The 21,857-nt window shown below is 39.9% G+C and overlaps 1 protein-coding gene across 1 annotated transcript in view; it reads left to right on the forward strand.

Annotated features, from left to right (window-relative positions):
- Window positions 1-794: 794 nt before the first annotated feature.
- The window catches only part of PIAS1 (protein inhibitor of activated STAT 1), a 118,860-nt gene continuing 97,797 nt past the window's right edge, over window positions 795-21,857 (forward strand). Inside the window, exon 1 of the mRNA XM_080807867.1 lies at window positions 795-848. Coding sequence (XP_080663993.1) covers window positions 825-848 — 24 coding nt within the window. The 5' untranslated portion in view covers window positions 795-824. The remainder of the gene's footprint in view (window positions 849-21,857) is intronic.

Below are 21,857 nucleotides of genomic sequence, written 5' to 3' on the forward strand. Positions count from 1 at the left end.
ACCATTTGTAACTGTATCTTTATTGGTTCACTTGTCTGTTCTTCCGTTAGAGAACTACGGGAGGGCAGGCACTTTTTGATTTCCCGATGTACACATAAAGAAACAGGACTGGTACATAATCACTAAATAATTACTTGTTGAACAAAGAGTTAATGAATGAACCTCTTCAGAATTTTGTCTTGGGTCATCCCTGTTAAGTGTTTGGGCAAGTCACTTTTCCTCTCTGAGCTTTCATTTCTGACTATACACATACCACGGGAATTGTAATCTCTTCTCTGCCCACCTCACAGCGCTGTCATAAGGAGGATCTGAGCTAATAAATCCGGAAATGCTCCATCAAGTGATCCTCAAATGTAATGGATTGTTATTTTTAGTCCACGCGTAGCCTCGCAGGTAGCAGGTGCTGAAAAGGACTCGCTGATTGGGGGGAGAGGGCCATTATAGTTTCTGTGACCATAGGCTTCGAAGCTTTGCAGAAGGGTTCCGCAGGCCGCGGAGGGCGGGGCTTAGGCCCGCAGCCCACTCACTCCGGCCTTTCCCTGGAGGCGCTAGCCCAGCGAGGATGGGGGGCGGGGAGGTCGAGGGGGGAGTAACTGTCAAACCTCCCCGCTTGGCGCCATTATTTAAATGGTACGTGCCGGTCTCGCTGCTGTACGTGCCCGGGGCGGGGCTCCGAGCGCCGGGAGAGGGGCGGAGGCCAGGGGCGGGTCGGGGAGGTGGAGGGGCGAGAGGGGACGGACTAGGGCGGGGCCAGGCTGGCTAGAGGGGCGGGTCTAGCGGCGGCCCCCGGCGAGGTTCAGTGCGCTTGCGCTGACAGACGCAAGATGGCGGACAGTGCGGAACTAAAGGTAAAGCGCAGCTCGAATTCACTTCTAATATTCGGCCGCGGAGACGGCGCCGCTGGTGCTGGGGGGGATGGGTCCGGCCCTGGGGGGCCGCTCGGGCCTGACTCCCCCCGGGCCTGGAGTTGTAGGGAGGAGCGGCGCGCCCGGCCCCAGCTGAGGGGGCCCGGCAGCGGCGGGCCGCGGGCCGCGGGTGCCTCGGGGGCGCTGACGGGTCGTCCCCGGCGTGTTATTGTTGTGGGCGCCTCTGGCGGGGGTGGCGGGGTAAGAGATCGGGAGTCTGGAGGTAGGGGCCTCGGCTGCCCCCTGGGCTCTGCTTCTTCACCTTCCACCAGCCTCCCCGCCCCCCCATGGGGAACGGGGGCTGGGGCAGGTTGTTAGTGTAGGGGGATTGGGAAAGCTCCCCGCCGCCGCTTCCTCTTCCTCCTTTGCAGTCCCGGGCTGCTGTCAGGAGCTCTCCTCAGACCCCCGGGAACTTGGCTCCGGCCGCCCCGCCCCTCCGTGGCTCCGTGCCGCCCCCGCCCCAGACTCGGCTCTCCCCGGCTGCCCGCCTGTCAGGAGGCGCCCGGGGTGCCCCGCTTGTGGGCAGCGCGATCCTGGGGCTGTGGGGCGGGGATGTGGGGAGAAGCTCCGGTAAAGTTTAGTGAGCCCCTGGCCGGCGTTGGGGTTCGGCTGAGGGGTAGCGGGGGAGTCTGCCTGGGCGGGACGTTACTTTCTCTCTGATCCTGGGCAACCGGAGGGGGGGAAGAACCCCCCTCGAAGGGTGTGTATTTGGAAGCAGTGGTGGGTGGTGGGAACCAGCTACCTTTCCCTTCTTTTCCTTCTCTTCCTTTGCTTGGTGTGGAGGGTGAGAGGAGCCTTTGGGGGTCTCTGCACACACCATGATGGCGATGCTATAGCTGATGGAGGTGAATGGTTCGTGTTTATATCCCCCCGTTGCCTTTTGTTTGTAGGGACATCTTGCTGGCCATGTTGATTTGAACGAAATTCTCCCCTCATCCTACTTCAACCCCCAATAAATAGAACGTTCCTCCGTATCTCTCAACTGTACCAATTACTCACGCCTCGCGAAATTGGATGAAAGGGTGCCCCCTTTTCCCCGCTTTTTCTCCCACCCCAATCTTCTTTACCTGATGATGGCTTCTTTACCGAAGCAGATATACCACTACACAAGCTGTTGGGGGAGGGGGGTGGAACCCTTATGATTGGATTGTGACAAATGGGGCTCCGCTTGAGTAATTTTGGTTTAGTAGCAGGCAGTTTTAACTAACGCGTATTATTTAGAGGCTCTGAACGCGATATTCCCCTCTCGGTGGCTTCCTGTGTGTGAACCAGGCAGCTGGTTATATCTTGACCCAGAGAACTGACATCTCTGTCAGAACGGTGATTGGGATATACAGTTGTAAATCTTTGGGGAGAGTCCTCTGTCTCTATTTAATAAAAATTATTTTTTAAAAATGTCTCCGTTATACTGAAACGACAGCTTCTAGAACAGGCACACACTGGGTTTGTTTCTGGAGTTTTTCTGTGGAAAGCTTCGCTGAAAGATCGATTTCCTCAATAATTTTGCAATATTAACATTCCAAAATTTGTATGCTAAGGCGCTGGCTTTGAATGTCATTCTTTTAAAATTTACTTCTAATTACGAATTAATTGAACAGAGTACAGATTTGGAATGGTTGGTTTCGTTTTTTTCCAGTTTCAAACTGTTGACTGAAATGAAAAAGCCTTAGCAATTTGAATATTTTGAGGTCATTAACTCTTGAAATATAAAGTATGCAACTTTAAGATAGATGTTTTCAATAGTTTCACTCTTAAGATGTAGTCACAATGTTGCTGTGATCTCCGCCTTCTAATATTTATTTTTTTTGGAATCCTTTTGAATGGTAGCTAATCAGTTCTGTTATACATGGGCCTCAGAGTAAAGCTGAAAAGCTTGTGCTGGGTATATTGTCACCCTTGATGCTGTCTAAAGAAACTGGTATGGAAAGCACATGCTGGGAGATTTCCTCCTTTGTTCTTTCTCATTTTAAGAAAGTGCCTTTGGGGATAGATCAGATCCCTGGTGTGAGTCTTGTTAGGTAAAGTTTCTCTTTACAAAAATGAGCCTGTATCAGATAAATGCCAAACACTTGGGGGAAACATTATTTTTCTAAAAATGATCTCCCTTTTTGCTTTCTCAAAAATCTACTTGAGTTTTTTTTTAGTGGAAAAACTACTCTTGTGTTTCTGTAGTACAATTTTTTCAAATTATAATAACTGTTTTGACCTACAGGTTGGCATTGTGTGTGCCCAGTACTTTTAGAAGCTGTGATAAATTGCTTAGCTGTTGATAGCTGTGTTAAAAATTTTAGTATTTGATTGTGGTTAGATTTGCTGGTTTTTGTTTTTTGTTTTTTTTTTTTGAAGGCGGTAGATGATCTTAGGAATGCCTACCATAGTTATTTGAGAATGTGTATATATAAATTTCTGTGCAGTAAGCTTTGGCAGACACTTCTTTTGGAAATCATATTTTCTGATGGTTTTCTTTTTTGTTTTGGAAGTAAATAGCATTTATTCTTAATAAGATAGGAGAAGTCAATAAAATTTGAGAAAAACCCAGATATTTCAGCTTTAAGTGAAAATACAGTACTACAGTGGATTGCCAACTGTAAGGCTTTGAGTAAATAGTGACTTTTTTGTTATCTTGATTCACAACTCACATTTCATCTTGCTGTAGATTGTATTCGTAATTATTTTCCTCATGGCCCATTTTAGTGAGTCCTTTCAAATCTATAATCTACAAAGATCGGTTGGGGAAAATGGATAGATCTGTATCTCCTGTAGGAATAGTGCAAGCTGCAACACTTGAAGATACTGCCAATAAAAATTAGATTGTGAGTCATACATATCAAAAAGAATTCTCTATGCACATTTGTTTATGAAAGGTTTAATTTTTCATTAGGGGAATACCCATAAATGACATCTGGAAGAGTGTAAAGAGTGAGCATTTTATTATCTTTAGGAACTTAAAAAGCAGGAGGATGTGATGGCCGGATTATCTTGGAAGTTAATAATCTGACAGCTTCATGTAGTTCCTCTTAAAGTACCTTTTTTTTTTTTTGAAGATTATTTTAGAGAGAGAGAGTGAGAGCGAGTGAGCTCGTGAGAGCGCGCATGCTTCAGGGAGAGTTGAAGGAGAGGCAGAGGGAGAGGAAGAAAATCTCAAGCAGACTTCCTGCTGAGCCAGGGGTGGGGTGGGGTGGCTTGAGGGCCTGATCTCAAAACCCTGAGAGGAGCTGAGCAGAAATCAGGAGTTGGATGCTTAACCAACTGAGCCACCTAGGCACCCCAAAGGACTTTTTTTTAATTACAAGTTTTTTGTATTAACTCTCAAATCAAGTTATATGGCCATTTTAACTCACGGGAGGAACAGTGGGGAGGAAGAAGTTCATCATTTTAGTGGAATAAAATAATGGAATTCAATGGGAAGAGAAGCCATACTTTTGACACTATGCTTTTTTTTTTTTTTTTTTTTTTTTTTTTTTTTTTAAAGATTTTATTTATTTATTTGTCAGAGAAAGAGAGAGAGAGTGAGCACAGGCAGACAGAGTGGCAGAGGGAGAAGCAGGCTCCCTGCGGAGCAAGGAGCCCGATGTGGGACTCGATCCCAGGACGCTGGGATCATGACCTGAGCCGAAGGCAGCTGCTTAACCAACTGAGCCACCCAGGCGTCCCGACACTATGCTTTTAAAAGTATCTATAAGCATGTCAGGAAATTGTTGTCATATTCTGCCTCTTTATTTTCAAGAAATAGCCATTTAATCTTGATCTTTGTGGTGTGATTTTAGAAGGAAATAGACCAGTTTATTCATGAATTTGATTTGATTCTCCCTAATTTGGTTTGGTGTCAAGTGCCACATTTTGTTAGCTTTTGTTTTAAGTCACCATTTTTATGAACAGTATTTAAAAACAATTTATAAAACACTTTAGTTTTTAAGTATTTCATACAGTTGTTTTGAAATACTGCTTTTTCATCTACAGTTTTCTTCTGGGTCATTGTATTGTCTTTCTCTTCAGAGTTTCTTGTAACCGCTGTGAGTTGCAATAGTGCTTAGTGGTGAGCCCATAGCTGATTAATCTCGGGTTTCTCTTGGTGAACTACATCAACATGCTGCTCCAGGGTTCTTGCTGAGGCTTTTTGAGTTCAGTGTAATTTGTACCCTTTCTTGGTGGTAAATAGGGATAAGAAAATAAAATGGCTCATGGTTGTAGTGGGAACTGGGAAGAAGTATCTTGAGTTTCTGCAAAACTGGGTGTTTGTGATAAGATGAAGCCTTTAAAAACAAAACCCCTGGGTCATTACTTTATAGAATTGATTGTAGTGCTCTCTGAAGTATTGTGCTCTGGCATTAAGCACCTTTTTCTTTTTTTCATGTTTGAATGAATAATATTTTTTATAGTATGTTGTACTTCATGATGTTGCCGTTTATAATGTATCCCATTATCTCATCTGATCTTTCCAGCAGTTCTTTGAGGTAGGAAGGCAGGTCTTATCTCTTTTATTGGTGAAGTGAGCCCAGAAAGAGTAAGTGACTAGCCCAGGGTCATACAAGTAAAAGTGGCAGGGACTTGAACCTACCTAGGTCTTGTGATTTCAAACCCTGTACTATATAGGGTGCTGTAAAGGTCCCATGTCTGTCCTGGAGCCCTCTAGGGTGCCTCGCTCGCAAAGAATTCTAGTTATGTTGTTGCTAATACTTTCCCTCTTGCTCTATGCCAGGGTATTTTTGGATATTCCTTGGGCTTTTTGCGAGGGAGATTTTGGAGTTTGTTAGTCCGAATCATAGATGTTAATTCTTGCAAATGTCATTTTGCCAAAATTTCAGGGAATACTGAAAAATAAGAAGAAAAATAAACACCTGTAATCCCAGCACTTAGAAATATCATGGTTAACATCTGGGGATCTATCCATTTAGACTTTCTCTCTGTGAACATATGTGTATGTATATTCATCACAAAAAGAGACCACACTTTTCTTTATATGTAATCTGCTATTTTCATGGCTATCTTTGCAGGTAAGTAAATATAGGTCTGTGTGATCATTTGAAAGGTAACATTGTATTTTTATTTAGCTAGTCCCTTATCATTGGACACTTAGATAGTTCCACTTTTTTGCTCTTTTTTTTTTTTTAAGATTTTATTTATTTTTTGACAGACAGAGATCACAAGTAGGCAGAGAGGCAGGCGGGGGTGGGGGTGCGGGGAAGCAGGTTCCCTGCTGAGCAGAGAGCCCGATGTGGGGCTCGATCCTAGGACCCTGGGATCATGACCTGAGCCGAAAGCAGAGGCTTTAACCCACTGAGCCACCCAGGTGCCCCCACTTTTTTGCTCTTTTAAACAATGTCTTGACAATCAGCCTGATATAAAGGTTTGCAGATGTTTTATTCTAACAAAAATACACTGATGTGACAACTTTTTCTGTGCTTTAGGGAGCAGTGCTAATGCTATTTTGATAAGATGAAGTTTTGTGAGTGAAATAAGTAGTTCTTGATTTGTTCATTGTCTATACCTTTGTTTCTGTTTCTATAAACCTATCAGATAAGATTATTAAATGATGGCAGAGTATATTCTATAAAAATACAAGTAAACATTTGATAAAGTATAAAATAGAGTATGAAACAGCATTTATAATTTATTTCAAGTATGTTTGACACAGAAATCAAATATTGGAAGTTAATATGCCTTGTTTAGATGCCCATGTGTTTTTAACTGACATTTTAAGAAAAGCAGTGCTGACCATTAATATAGGTAAAGTAGAAATGAGAATTTGCCTTACTCATATTTTTTTCTCAAAATTAAGTGTTGGGGTGCTTGAGTGGCTCGGTGGGTTGAGCCTCTGCCTTTGGCTCTGCTGGGGTCATGATCTCAGGGTCCAGGGATTGAGTCCCGCATTGGGCTCTGTGCTTGGCGGGGAGCCTGCTCCCCCTCCACCCCCCCTCCTTGCCTACTTGTGATCTCTCTCTCTCTCCCCCTCTGTCAAATAAATAAATAAATAAAATCTTTAAAACAAAACAGCAAAAAGACCCTAAGTGTTGCCAAAGTATTAGTTTGGTAGGTAACATTGTTTTGAGGAGGTTGTTACAGGAAAGAGGTTATAGAGGCAATGAAAATACTTTTCTATTTTAGGAAGAAACCTTACTGAGTTAAATCTGCTAATAAATGCATATGTGAACCTTTATGGGTTAAGTCAATAAATGGATATGTCAGTTGAGTTAATATATATATTTTAGAATTATTTATTTATTTATTTGACAGAGAAACCACAAGTGGGTGCAGAGGCAGGCAGAGAGAGAGGGGGAAGCAGGCTCCCTGCTGAGCAGAGAGCCTGATGCGGGTCTGGATCCTAAGACCCTGAGACTATGACCTGAGCTGAAGGCAGAGGCTTAATCCACTGAGCCACCCAGGCGCCCAGTTGAGTTAATATTTGTGCAACATCTGGAAAGTACTGCACTGTAGAAGGAATAGTTGATGAGATTAAGGGCATATAAGTGCTCAAACTCTAAATTTAATGTCAGATTTAGTCCTCATGTAAACTTGAATTTATGTAACAAGTTTTAGTATTAGGATTTTTAAAAAGAGGTGATAAATTTTAAGTATGTAATTGTATTTTATTATCAATTTTGTAATTGCTATGCACTTTTTGCTTCTCTTACTACAAAATGTTTGTAATTATACTTCCCCCTTCCATGTTAAAAACTGTGGAACTCCCATTACTTTTGATTCCTTCTACTTTTGGTTTAAGTGGTATCACATGAAATGGTAGCCCCCCGAACTCCTCCTCCCTTCAGAATTAACTGGTAAAACTTCCTTCTTTGAAATGAATTTCTAAAACTTAGTAAAATGAAGAAACTATCTTCTTTCCTTTTCCATTTCACATTAGATCAAACAAAATAAATATAAACCCTTTGAACATTAACTAGTAACTTTGAAATATCATTAACTCTCCAGAGATTGTTGCAAATATTCCTATTTTTTAAAACTTCATCTCCTTCTTACTTTTCCTGCTATTCTTCTTGCTTTCAGTTTCCCCCTTTGGTTGCCAGGCTCATTTTCCCAAAACACTTCTTTTCATCCTGTCACTCCAATGGCTTTCCATCGAAAACAAGATAAAGTCTTAGCTCTCAGGTATTCAGGATTTTCTGTAGTCTGATCCTAGTCCATTTTTTGTGTGTTTTGTCTTCATTCTATGGCAAAAGTCCTTAACTTAAAGCCAGAACTGTTAGTTTGCTTCTTTTTGCTGTCTGTTCTGCTTTGTACACCACTTCATTTCCCCCCATTCCTACCCTGTGGACATAGTAGGTGCTTAAGGTGCATTTGTAAAATGAACAAATTATGTTCAAAATTTGTTTCTGTTAGTAAGGGGGCTGATGCACATGTCTGTATGATAGTCTAAATTGCAAATGTTCACATCTTCATTTTTTTTTTAATGGCTGCTTTGTAGATAAATTCGAATAACGTTAAATCTAGAATAATTTATGGGACACCTTGGTGGCCCAGTTGGTTAAGCATTTACCTTCAGCTGAGGTTCGTGGTCCCGGGGTCCTGGGATCAAGTCCCACATCTGGCTCCCTGCTTCCTGGGGAATCCTGCTTCTCCCTCTGCCTGCTGCTCTCCCTGCCTGTGTATTCTTGCTTTCTTCCTCTCTCTCTCTCTCTCTTTCTCTGACAAATAGTCTTTTTAAAAAAGAAACTTAAAAATCTAGAATAATTTATGAAAGATTTTTAGGTTTGTCTTTTATTTTCTTCAAGTTATATAAATTTAAGTGACTACATTTCTGATTGTAGTGATGTGGTAGTAAGTAGAGTACAGTTTTAAAGACCTTCATCTTCAACCCTCCCCTCCCTGAGAGGCAGTCACTTTGGTATCTATTCTTTTTGGGGGGATGGGGAGCATAACAGCTTTATTGAGATATAATTCACATACCATATAGTTCATTTATTTAAGGTACACAATTAGCTGGTTTTTAATACATTTACAAAGTTGTGTAGCCATCAACATGATTAATTTTAGAATATTTTCCTTACTCCCCAAAGAAATCCTGTACCTTTCAGCTATCACTCCCACTGCCCACAACTCATTTCACCCTGAGGCAGCTGCTAATCTGCTTTTGTTCTCTGTAGATTTGACTGTTTTGGACATTTCATACATGTGAAATGTCTTCTCTCTCTGACCTATTCATTTTTCTTTGGGTGGGCATTTATCTGTGCCTGTATAATATTTTTAATTTACTGTGTGTGTATATCTAGATTCAGATATTACTGGGCACACAGAAGGAACTCAGTATTACTAAATGATGTACATGCACATAAATATATTTTCTAAAAACGTAAATGGGATCATACTATACCTAATATCCTTTGACTTGCGTTTTTCACTTAATAATATATATTGAAGATCTTCCCATGTTATATCCCCAAATGAGATCATCTCATTCTTTTTTAACAGTGTACATATTTTGTATGTATATTTACAGAGGTTTACCTCTTGAGTTTATCAGTGTATATTGTCTAAAAGTTCTTGTTTTGATAGTTTTGTTATACTGTTGCTTTTTTTTAAAACAGTTGCCACATTTAATGTAATAGCTATGGTATTAGCACTGAAGTGTCCCTGAAAAATAGAAATAAAAACTAAAACAGGTAAAGGTTGTTTGGCTTGAGGAGAAATGGAATGTAGGCTCTTTATGGGATTCTGGCAGTGCGCAACCAAAGCAGTTCATTTTGTATTTGGGTTTCTGAATGTGAGCAAGCCTGTTTTTAGCTTCATGGCATAGTGCTTAAAATAGAATTTAACATGCTATCTTGTGCTTTATGGTGAATTTTAAGACTTTTACTTGCAGTCGTGTAGGTCTAATCTTAAAAAAAGATCCGAAAGATTTCAGGATAAACATTTTTCTCTTACATTAAAATCATCATTCTGGTCTCTAGGGTTCTGTAAGTTACCCAAGAAGGGGAATGTAGAGGCGCCTAGCTGATGGTAGGTATTTGGCAGTAGTTTGTGACTTACTCAGGAGGGTATCTGTCACATTCTGTCATTCATAATTTTTGAGTTCCAGCTCTGAGGTATCAGGCTATCAGTAGTTTGGGTGTATCTCTGTGTAGATGTATGTATTTAAACATTTTTGTTGTAATGGGATATCTATTAAAAATTACCTTTAAAAAAATTTTTTTTAAGAGTTCGTTTATTCGGGGCACCTGGGTGGCTCAGTGGGTTAAAGCCTCTGCCTTCGGCTCGGGTCGTGATCCCAGGGTCCTGGGATCGAGCCCCGCATTGGGCTCTCTGCTCAGTGGGGAGCCTGCTTCCTCCTCTCTCTCTGCCTGCCTCTCTGCCTACTTGTGATTGCTGTCCATCAAATAAATAAATAAAAAAAATCTTAAAAAAAAAAAAGAGTTTATTTATTCATTTGACAGACAGAGATCACAAGTAGGCAGAGAGGCAGGCAGAGAGAGAGAGAGAGGAAGGGAAGCAGGCTCCCTGTCGAGCAGAGAGCCCGATGCGGGGCTCGATCCCAGACCCTGGGATCACAACCTGAGCTGAAGGCAGAGGCTTCAGGCGCCCCCCAAATTATCTTTTTTAATCATACAAGTAGTGCATCAGCTATTACAGTGGTTCTCAAAGTCCATTTTCCAGGCCTTCGGTGGTTCTCTAGGCTCTTCCTGGGGGTTGTCCAGGTCTAAAACTATTAATAGTAGTAAGGCATTATTTATTATATTGGTGTTTGCAAAATCAATGGTGGGTGAAATTGCTAGTGCCTTAACATGAATTAAGGCAGAGGCACTAAACTGTAGTAGTTTAGTACATCACCATACATTTAGAATTAAAAAATAAATGCCGAATATCCTTAGTATCCTTAATTAAGCAAAAAAAGTATTAATTTGATTATGTCTCAATCTTTGAGTCCATTTGGAAATATATTTTGTGTGATGTAATGGGAAGTACCTGTAAAAGTATTTTTTTTTTTAAAGATTTTTTATTTATTTATTTGACAGATCACAAGTAGGTAGAGAGGCAGGCAGAGAGAGAGAAGTGAGGATGCAGGCTCCCCGCCGAGCAGAGAGCCCGACGCGGGGCTCGATCCCAGGACCCTGGGATCACGACCTGAGCTGAAGGCAGAGGCCTCAACCCACCGAGCCACCCAGGCGCTCCCCTGTAAAAGTATTTTTACTGAGTACCAAATCCAGCGGTTGACTCAAAGAAAAGATCTTATGCAGTTGTTTGAGTTATGGGCTGAACTAGCTGCTTTTTTAATGGAATACCATTTTTACTTGAAAGAATGACAAAGTATGGTTATACAGACTTGGATATTCAGGACATTTTCTGTATGAGAAAAACAGCTGACAGTATTTGTTGCTGATGATAAAATTTAAGTTTTCAGGCAAAATGGAATTTTGGAATACCTGTATTTGCTACTGTGAGTTTGGCAGTTTTCCAATACTTATTTTTGCTTTGTTTTGTTTTTTTAGAGATTTTACTTGTTTGTCAGAGAGAGAGGGAGAGCACACAAGTAGGGGGAGTGGCAGGCAGAGGAGGAAGCAGGCTCCCTGCTGAGCATGGAGCCTGATGTGGGATTTAATTCCTGGAGTCTGGGATCATGACTTAAGCCAAAGGCAGACGCTTAACTGACTGAGCCACCGAGGTGTCCCTTACCAACACTTTTTTTTTTTTTTTAAGATTTTATTTATTTATTTGACAGAGATCACAAGTAGGCAGAGAGGCAGGCAGGGGGTGGCGGGGGTGGGGGGAGCAGGTTCCCTGCTGAGCATAGAGCCCGCTGTGGGGCTCAATCCCAGGACCCTGAGATCATGACCTGAGCTGAAGGCAGAGGTTTTAACCTACTGAGCCACCCAGGCACCGCCCTTCCCAATACTTTTTGATAAGGTCATTGGTGGTACTAATAAATGTGATATATCACAAGTGTCAACATTTGGAAGAACTGCATAACTCAGTGAAACAATACTCTCTAAATGCGTGGTATTGAAAATCATGCATGGGTAAAAAGATGCATTGGAAATAGAAGATAGACTAATGGATTTCAGTAAATCAGAGTAAGAAGTGTTTACCTGATATGGTTTTAGATTCCATATTGCAATAGCTTTTAAGAAACTGCAGCTTATTGAGTTTTGGTGAAGGATCAGAGAATATCCACAGTTATATGAAAAGCCAATTGAAATACTGTCTTTTTCCAAGTACATACCTGCATGAGGCTGAATTTTCTTCCTGTACTTCAGTCAGAAAAACCTCATGGAGCAGATTAAATGCAAAAGCAGATATGAGAATCAGGCCGTCTTTATTAAGTCAGACATTAAAGTGGTTTGCAAAAATGTGAAACAGTGACAATCTTCTTGGTAATAGATTTTTTGTCTTGGAATGTAGTATTTAAAATTAATATGTGATTTATGTTAACAGATAATGAATTATTTTTAAATGATGATAAATCTTTAAAAAATTCTCTTTTAGTTTCTTATACAGTAAAGATGGGTAATTTTTAAAAAAGACTTATTTTTTAAAAAGGGGGGGACAAAAGGGCAGAGGGAGAGGGAGAGAATCTCAAGTAGACTCCCTGCCGAGTACGGAGCCCTACACAGGGCTCAATCTCATGACCCTAAGATAGCTCCCTGAGCAGAAACCAAGAGTTGGATGCTTAACTGACTCAGCCACCCAGGTGCCCCAATATCGATAGATTTAATCAACAAAGTTTTTTGGGTTCTCCATTTTCTAGACTGTAAAAGAGTCCAGGGAACAAAAACTTTGAGAACTTGAACATTGTTTATATAAGATTTACAGTATAGGAGTCTATAGCTTAAAATCAGACTATCCTTTTTACCCATGGCATTTAAAAAAAAATATTTAAAAGAAAAAATAGTTTGCTTATAGATAATAGTGATCCCATTTACAAGGCAGTTTGCAAGCAGAAACTGTTTAATTGTATCTTGCATCTCTGTGGTAAAAATACTAATGGTTTGCATTGCATTGCATGACTCTACTCTCAAATGCTTTAAATCAGTAGTGGTATGGGGATTGTATAACTTTTTATTTTCTCAAGGTTATGTCTCAACCCTTGATTGGCCTTTTTTCTGTAGTAGGGAATAGAAATAGCTTGAATAAATGAAAAATCCATACAGATGTCCCCTAACCTACTTTAGCCAATAATTTCCTCTTTTCATCAGATCTTACTAGTTCTTACGAAATATCTAAGACGATTGGTTTACATTGGACCTATTTTGTTTTCTTCCTTTCCCTCTTGTGGGATTGAAGTGGAACCTAGAGATTATAAAACTCTAAATGCTTTTCTAGTTTCTTTTTACCTTTCCTTAGAGTTGTATTTGAAAAGCTTTAGCTTCTGTACTCCTCAAGCGTCTTTAACCAGGGTGTCAAGGTAATAGAAAACAAAGATTTTTGTGCAAAAGTTATTCTAATCTGTGATTTCAATATAAAGTAACATCTTAAAGGTGAAAGTTTTAAGTATGGTATTTCGTGTGTAATTGAATCCTTTAGGGTTGCCATTATTTTTCACTTCTAAATTTAAATAGTAATCCCAGGAGTAGTGCAATTACTAATGAGAATGGGGAACAGTAAAAGTTAATAACCCTTAATTCCAGACTATTTTTAATAAGTTACTTCTTGGTATATGTGGCAAATATGTTAAAAACTTTTTCTGGGGTGTCTGATTGTCTCAGTTGGTGGAGCTTGTGCTTCTTGATCTCGGGGTTGTGAGTTCAAGCCCCACATTGGGAGTGGAGCCTACTTTAAAAAAAAAAGTATTTCCATGTGACAACCCTGCTATGCCCAATGGAAAGGATGTTAGATAAGATTCACTTGTAATTAGCAGCGTTATTTGCATATAAAAATGTGCTGTAACTCTTGAATAGTTTGGTTGAGTAGGTTCAACTTTGCTACTTATGGGGTTGGCTAATAATTGTTTAGAACATACTTTTTTTTTTTTTTAAGATTTTATTATTTGACAGAGGGGGAGAGAGCACAAGTATGTAGAGCGGCAGGCAGAGGGAGAGGGAGAAGCAGGCTCTCTGTTGAGCAGGGAGCCTGATGTGGGGCTTGATCCTAGGACTCTGGGATCATGACCTGAGCCGAAGGCAGCTGCCCAACCAACTGAGCCACCCAGTGCCCCTAGAACATATTTTCTTGTAGATAAACTGTCCTGCATTATTTTCTGGAATCTGCTGATTTTAACTGATCTAATCAATTCTATTGAGTGTGGGGAGTGATAACTGAACATTTTGTTTTGCATACAGTTTCCAGTTTTATCTGTAGCTTTAGTAAAAGTGACCCAGTTTTTGATGTTGAAATGTCTTGTCATGCTAACTGCATAATCCATTTGAAGGAATGAGGTGATGTTTGTGTTTATGTGGTGGGGTGGTGGTGCTGAGGATGTGAATGGTCTTGGAATTCAAGGGGTATGTCTTCTGTTGAACGTAATTCTGCAGGTAAAGTTAATCAGGGGAAAAGTGATATTGATGTGAAGTGCAAATATAGCTATACTCAAGCTTTTATTAATTAGCTGTGGGGTTAGGTTATTTGATTGAAGAAGTAATGCCTTATGAATATAAAAATAATTTTTTTTTACTTAAAAATTATTTCATCCATTAATGCTTTCCCTTTTATAATTTTTTTTAAAGATTTTATTTATTTATTTGATAGAGATTACAAGTAGAGAGGCAGGCAGAGAGAGAGGAGGAAGCAGATTCCCCACTGAGCAGAGAGCCCGATGTGGGGCTTGATCCCAGGACCCTGAGACCATGACCCTGAGACCATGACCTGAGCTGAAGGCAGAGGCTTTAACCCACTGAGCCACCCAGGTGCCCCCCTTTTATAATCTTAACATGGCTCATTAAAAACTTGGGGTTGATGAGAACTTATTTTACTTTCTATATAGTTAGGTCTGCTCATACAGTCATGTATTTATTCACTTAATATTTGAGTGTATGCCATGTGTCTGGTATTGTGTTAGTTAGCAGAATACAGGGATAATTAGAACAATTCCTGTTGGGAAGGAATTCAGTCTGGTGGAGAGACAGGTACATACTATCTTGCATCATAATTATCTGATTAAAACCAGTAATAAAGCCATGCATGGTTGATGTGTGCATTTTACTTGCCTTTGAATATTTATATTTCTGGATTATTATATTTAAGATTGTTTTCCCTCAACTTTCACATAAGAATTAACTAGATTGGTAGGAAAAAGAATTATCGTAACTTAACTCTTGAAAAACTTACTGTAATCTTTTGTTTTGAGATTTTTGTATCCCTCCTGTCCAAATGCCTGCCCTCTGCCCACTTCCCTTCCTGCCTGACCCATGGTTTTAAAAGGATCCTTCATTTTTAGGTTAGTATTTTGCCAAGCCTAATTAACCAAAATCTGTTAGGAGCAAAGGACTTTAAGTAAAGTTAAGTAAGAACTTTACTTAAAGTCTTTTTATTTATTATTTATTTATTTTTTTTAAGGTTGAACCTTAATAATGATCTTACTGAAAGTTAGTTTACTGTTAGAGTTTTGAGATATCTTAGGTTTTCAGAAAATTTTCTTCAAGGTCTAGTTTTTTCTCTTGAATGAAACTAGACAGTTTGAAGTATGGTAGAATTTGAGCAGTTAGAACAGACATTTTCTCTTGTATATACTTCTCTTTTGTAACATAAAGATGAGTTTTGCATTCTACAGGGTACAGAGTGCCATTTCATACTTGAACCTTTACATGTGACCTATATGGAGGTTTGAGGATCTTTATTCCTAGTGTGCTCAGACATCATGATGAAATGCCTTCATATGGGTATCTTTCAGTCATATGCTAAGGTACTTGATGGCGCGGTCTGGAGACACATGTCCTTCACTTCTAGGAAATCGTCTTGTATCAATCCTTTAGTAATAGTCTCCCTTTCATTTTTTGTTTTTTGTTGTTGGAGGGCTGGACCTGTGCCTTGCCTTGCCTTTTTTTTAATTAATTAATTTTTTTTAAAAGATTTTATTTACTTATTTCACAGACAGAGATCACGAGTAGGCAGAGAGGCAGGCAGAGAGAGAAGGAGAAGCAGGCTCCCTGCCGAGCAGAGAGCCCGATGCGGGGCACGATCCCAGGACCCGGGGATCATGACCTGAGCCGAAGGCAGAGGCTTTAACCCACTGAGCCACCCAGGCGCCCCAATTAATTTATTTTTAAGAGCCCAGCATGGTACCTGGACTCATGAGCCTGAGATCAAGATCTGAGCTAAAATCACGAGTCAGATGCTTGACTGACAGAGCCAGCTAGGCGTCCCTGCCTTTTTTTTTTTTTTTTAACCAGTTGATTATTGTCTTTTGCTCTTTGTGCTTATGACTTAACTTTTCTTTTTTTCTTGTTCCACTGTTATTTTGTTTCTTTTTAGGGAGGGAATATGGTAGGTATTTGTGTATGGTCGTTGGTGGACATTGTAAACTCTGTGAAGCTCATAATATGAACTGTATTAATATATGATAACCATTCTTAACTAGTTGCCAATGTTGGATGAAGATTTATATTTAGTGATAATAGAAATTGTGTTCTTTTCTGAGAGAAAGCTAGTTGCTTTAAGAAAATGTATATACAAAATAATATATATAACTTTGAGGAATGTATAACTTGTAGAAGATGAACAAAACATCCAACTTAATAGAGTATTCCAAAACTTTGAGGCTTTTTTTGGTGAACCCTCCTCCTATTCCTCTCTAGTTCCTTTTACATAATTTGTATTAATAAGTTGCTTTTAAAGTCAAAACTGATGATGAAATATTAGTTATGTATATTATTTACTTGTAAGCTTGTTTTTAAGCTGTTGCTTCTAATTAAACCATCTAATTATATATTATAGTCTTATAAATTTCCTAGATTTGATACAGCTTTCTTTGAAGAGGAAGATTCCATAGGTGGAGATGGAGAGGAAAGTTTTAGAGACCTCATTTTGAAAACATGCATAACTGTGGTAAATATATATGCCCATAGAATCTAGCAATTGTGCCTGTTGATTTTTGGGGAAGACAAAGGGACTTAAGTAATTACCACAGTGATCGACACTTGTTTAAGTTTTGAAAAGTGCTTAGATTTATATGTGTTCATCCTGTAATCCATGAGGAAGTTTAATTGAAGTGGTGAGAAAAGTCTAGCTTTTTGTGGAAGCATAAACCATTAAATTTGTGTTATACTTAATATATTTTTTCATTATTTTGTTTGATACATTTTAAAAAAAGTTTCATGTAAAGTATAATTATTTCTTTTTTTTTTTTTTTTTTTTAAAGATTTTATTTATTTATTTGACAGACAGATCACAAGTAGGCAGAGAGGCAGGCAGAGAGAGAAGGGAGGAAGCAGGCTCCCTGCTGAGCAGAGAGCCCGATGCGGGGCTCGATCCCAGGACGCTGGGATCATGACCTGAGCCGAAGGCAGCGGCTTTAACCACTGAGCCACCCAGGCGCCCCGAAGTATAATTATTTCTTTACTGGGCTATATACATTCTGTGCTAAACCTTGGAAACAAATAAGCACTCTCCCCTTTTCTTCCCTTAACCTGTTTCAAGTTTGGCCTTTCATATCTCAGTTGGTTAAAGCAAGGATCTCATTCCATCGGCAAAAATGAGAGCTGATTTATGTGTCAGATAACTGTGTTAGATGCTCAGTCGTTATTTGGAAGTGAAATAGATTTGGGTCTTGGCCCTTGTGAAACTTATATTCTAGTATTCCATTTAAGTACATAAAAAATACCTTGGTTCTAAAAAAAAAAAATACCTTCGTTCTCCTGCACCTTTCTATATATGAATTTTTATAAAGAACATATTTTTGTAATTAGCAAGAAATGCTGTTTTTAAATTTTGGAGTTTTTTTTTTTAAAGTTTATTTATTTATTTTAGAGAGAGAGAAAGAGAGGGAGAGAGTGCGTGAGTGCACAAGCATTGGGTGGGGGAGTAGTAGAGGGAGAGAAGCAAACTCTGTGGAGTGGGATGTGGGCCGCCTCCCAGGACCCTGAGATCATGGCCTGAGCCCAAACCAAAAGTCCGAGGCTCAACCAACTGAGCCACCACGGCACCTCTGGACCTTTTTTTTCTTTTAATAACAGATAGTAATTTTGAATGCTTTGATATAAAAAGTTGAATAGTCATTTGCTTTATGTATGCTTATTAAAGGTAGTTTTTGGAGGGAAGAGATGTGGGAGGAGCAAGGAATAGATTAAAGTAATTATCATGGGAAGTTTGATTACTGGCTTACTGGAAAATTTAGTGGGATGCCTGTGTCCATTGAAATTGACAATTATAGGATGCCTGGGTGGCTCAGTGGGTTAAGCCTCTGCCTTCGGCTCAGGTCATGGTCTCATGGTCTCAGGGTCCTGGGATTGAGCCTTGCATTGGGCTCCCTGCCCAGCAAGGAGTCTGCTTCTCCCTCTCTCTGCTCATGCTGTCTCTTTCTGTCTCTCTCAAATAATAAATAAAAACTTAAAGAAAATGAAAGTATAGTTAGTAGAAAATTTAAAATTACATGTGTAGCTTGAATTTGGAGCTTATATTATCTTTCTTTTGGGCAGTGATTTTCTAGAAATAATATGACTGGTAAGTAGTATGAGAATTAGAAGGGAAGACATCTGTAGGGGTCTTTGTAGAACCCAGTATAAGAATCCTTTGGGAGAGGGAGTGGATTTTTACTGGTTCTCTGATGCTTTCTCTTCAGCTGTTTTTTGTGCTTAGAGTTGCCGTCTATTCAGCCTCTCCACACCTGCCTCTGCTCCCTTTGCCCCATACCTGACCTCAAGAAGTTTGCCTCTTTCATGTGGAGGAGAGAAATGTCTAGAACAACTACAATGGAAAGCAAAATAAAGGAGTAACCATATGAATAGTTAACAATGTATTCATAAGGGGAAGAGGTCACTTCTGGTTAAGCTTATTGCAAATTGGGCCTTAAAGGAGAAGACTTGATAGTTGATCATAGGAAGGTTGTTTCAAGCAGGGGGAACAACAGGAACAAAGGTAATGTGGAGGAAAAAAACATGGAGGTGTATTTTATGGAACACCCAGTAGATTCATGTGTGGAGATATACATAGGACAGCAATGCAAATTCTGGGAAGTTAGAGATAGATTGCTATCAGAGCTTTTCCCATTGAAATTATTCTGGGGGCGCCTGGGTGGCTCAGTGGGTTAAAGCCTCTGCCTTCGGCTCAGGTCATGATCTCAGGGTCCTGAGATAGAGCCCCGCATCGGGCTCTGCTCGGCGGGAAGCCTGCTTTCCCTTCTCTCTCTGCCTGCCACTCTGCCTACTTGTGATCTCTCTCTCTGTCAAGTAAATAAATAAAATCTTTTTAAAAAAATGAAATTATTCTGAAACTGTAGTAAGTTCTATAAAGGAAAGGGACAGAGTAAGTACATTTAACAAGGAGACCTGACCTGGTTTGGGTACTCAAGGAAGGCTTCTCTGTTTCTGAATCTTCTGAACTACAAAATCCCTCCACATACAAGTCTTGTCACATCTTTCTTAATGTTAGTTTTTCTTTTCTTCCCAACCACCACTCTTACTATTTCATTCCCATAGAATCATTTTGGTGTTAGTCAACAATCTCTAAATTGGTCTCCTATTTTAATTTCCCTTTTCAGTTCACTTACTCTTCAGTTACATTGACTTTTTGATTACACACACACACACACACACACACACACACACACACTTCTCGTTCTGTGTTGGATTAAGAACAAAATTCTTTAACTTAGCCATCCAAACTAAGTAATCTATTGTTTGGATACCAGTAACATACTGACTGAGCATTGGGCAGAATTATATAATGTTTTTATTTTAGGGAGGTAATGTGTATATTTCTAATAGGTTCACACTACCAGTATGGTTCATATAATTAAGACAGATCTCAGACCATCATTACTCACATTTATTTATTGACAACAAGCAAGACACAGTCTGTATAGACAGCTTATAGTTTGATAGAGAATAGACCAGTAAACAGGACTTCTCTACATACAGCATAAGGCTCTCTGTATTGGGTTAATCTGTGGAGCATGTAGGAGGGTAAATTTACTAATGTTGGGGGGGGACTGAAGAAAGTATCCCAAAGGTGATGACGTCTAATTTGACACCTGAATGAGTTGAAGTTAGCTAGAAAAAGGTTGGGATGAGAGAGGGAGAATGACTTGCTGAAAAAACAGCATGTATATACAAATCCCAGATGATGGGGAGCTGGTTAAGGGGTTTAGTGGCAGTGGCTGAGACTGGATCGTGAAGTATATTTTAGGCCATGCTAAGATGTTTGGCCTCAGTTGAGTGCAGTGGATGATCATTGCAGGGTTTAAGCATGAGAATGACATGATCAGACTTACATTTTAGAAAGATCACTAGTGTGGAGAATGACTTGGAGGGGATAATATCGGAGATTGGTAGAACAGAGATAGCAGTAGTCTGAGTTAAAGTGGTAAATAGGGTTCTTCGGGGGGACGGCATCCAAAGGTGGTCCAGCGTTTGACATTCCACCACAGGCTGTCCTACAATATAGCCTCTAACAAAACTAGCCGTCCTGAACCCTTGGGTCATAGAACTGTTTACCCTTCTAGCACTGAAATTTGCATTAGTGTATGCCCAGGTCGACTTAGAGAAGTTCGTGCTGTGAGACCTAAAGTCCTTTTAAGGTTGTCTAAAACAGAAAAACAAGGGTGCCTGGGTGGCTCAGTCAGTTAAGCGTCTGTCCTTGGCTCAGGTCATGCAAGCCCCGCATTGGGCTCTCTGCTCAGCAGGGATCTTGCTTCTCCCTTTCCCTCTGCCTACTTGTGATCCGGAACACACCCCTCACCCCCCACCCCCCCCACCCCCCCCACCCCCCCACCCCCCCCCCCGGTCAAATAAATAAAATCTGAAAAAAAAAAAAAAAAACCCGTCAGCAGGGGCTTTGGTGGGTCTGTGTACAAAGTGTGTTCGCAACACGATCAAGCACGCTTTCCTTATGGGGGAGCAGAAAATTGTTGTGAAAGTGTTGAAAATGCAAGCCAGAGTCAGAAAGCCAGATTAAAAAACAAAAAACACAAAGCTTTTTTGAGCAATAAAAAAAATCCAAAGGCAAAAGCAACAAAAAAATAAAGTGGTAATAGGGACTTAGATATTTTAAGGTGGTAGGATTGTATGACTTGGTAAAAAGACATAGGTGAAGGAGAAGATGGTGGGGAAGTTTCTGGCTTGGACAACTGGTGAGGTAGATGGAAGGTTTGAGAAATTTGATGTTTTAGGTTTGGGCATGTTGACTTGAGTACGTGTGGGACATAGAAGAAGTGGATTTGGGAGTTAACAACTTAGAGATGGCATTTTGAAGTCATGAGATGGATGAGGTCATCCAGAAAGACTGGTCTGAGTGAAAATAGGGTCAAGAATAGAGAGGAATTCTCATAGTTAAGACCTGGAAAAATTTTTAAAAATATCTTTTAAAACTTTAAACATCTTTTACGAACTGCCTTAATGTTTTTAAGATAGCGTCTTTCCTTACGATTTTATATAATGGACTCTTTAAAATCTTGCAATTACACTGTCTAAATCTGTTTGGTTTGTGAGTTCAGTTAGCAAGAATTTATTAGTCCAGAGTTATTTTGAAAATACTTGTAAGATTGCTAGCGGAGAATTCTTCATGAAGTTTGGGAAAATGGTTCGAGATTAATCATCATCTACATAACATTTTAACTGCATGCAATAACATGGCCATGTTAATTTAACATTTGATAAAGGTAGCACATGTTTTATAACTCATATTTAGTTTTGGAGTATTAACTCTGGCTAGATAATTTATCGTCCATGCTGGGGCACTTTTAAGAGTGGAAGGGGGAAGCTTTTAATAATTCTGCTGGAACAACAAGCATAAAATCGAACTCCTAGACAACTTGAATATCCTGTAATTTGTTCTAGATTTCTTTTGTGAAGTGCTAAGAAATGAGATGTTAATAGATTAAACAAAAGTAGTAAGGAAGGTTTTGTGGTTAAGTAA

This window comes from Martes martes, assembly GCF_963455335.1.
Source record: "Martes martes genome assembly, chromosome: 7".
Lineage (NCBI taxonomy): Eukaryota > Metazoa > Chordata > Mammalia > Carnivora > Mustelidae > Martes > Martes martes.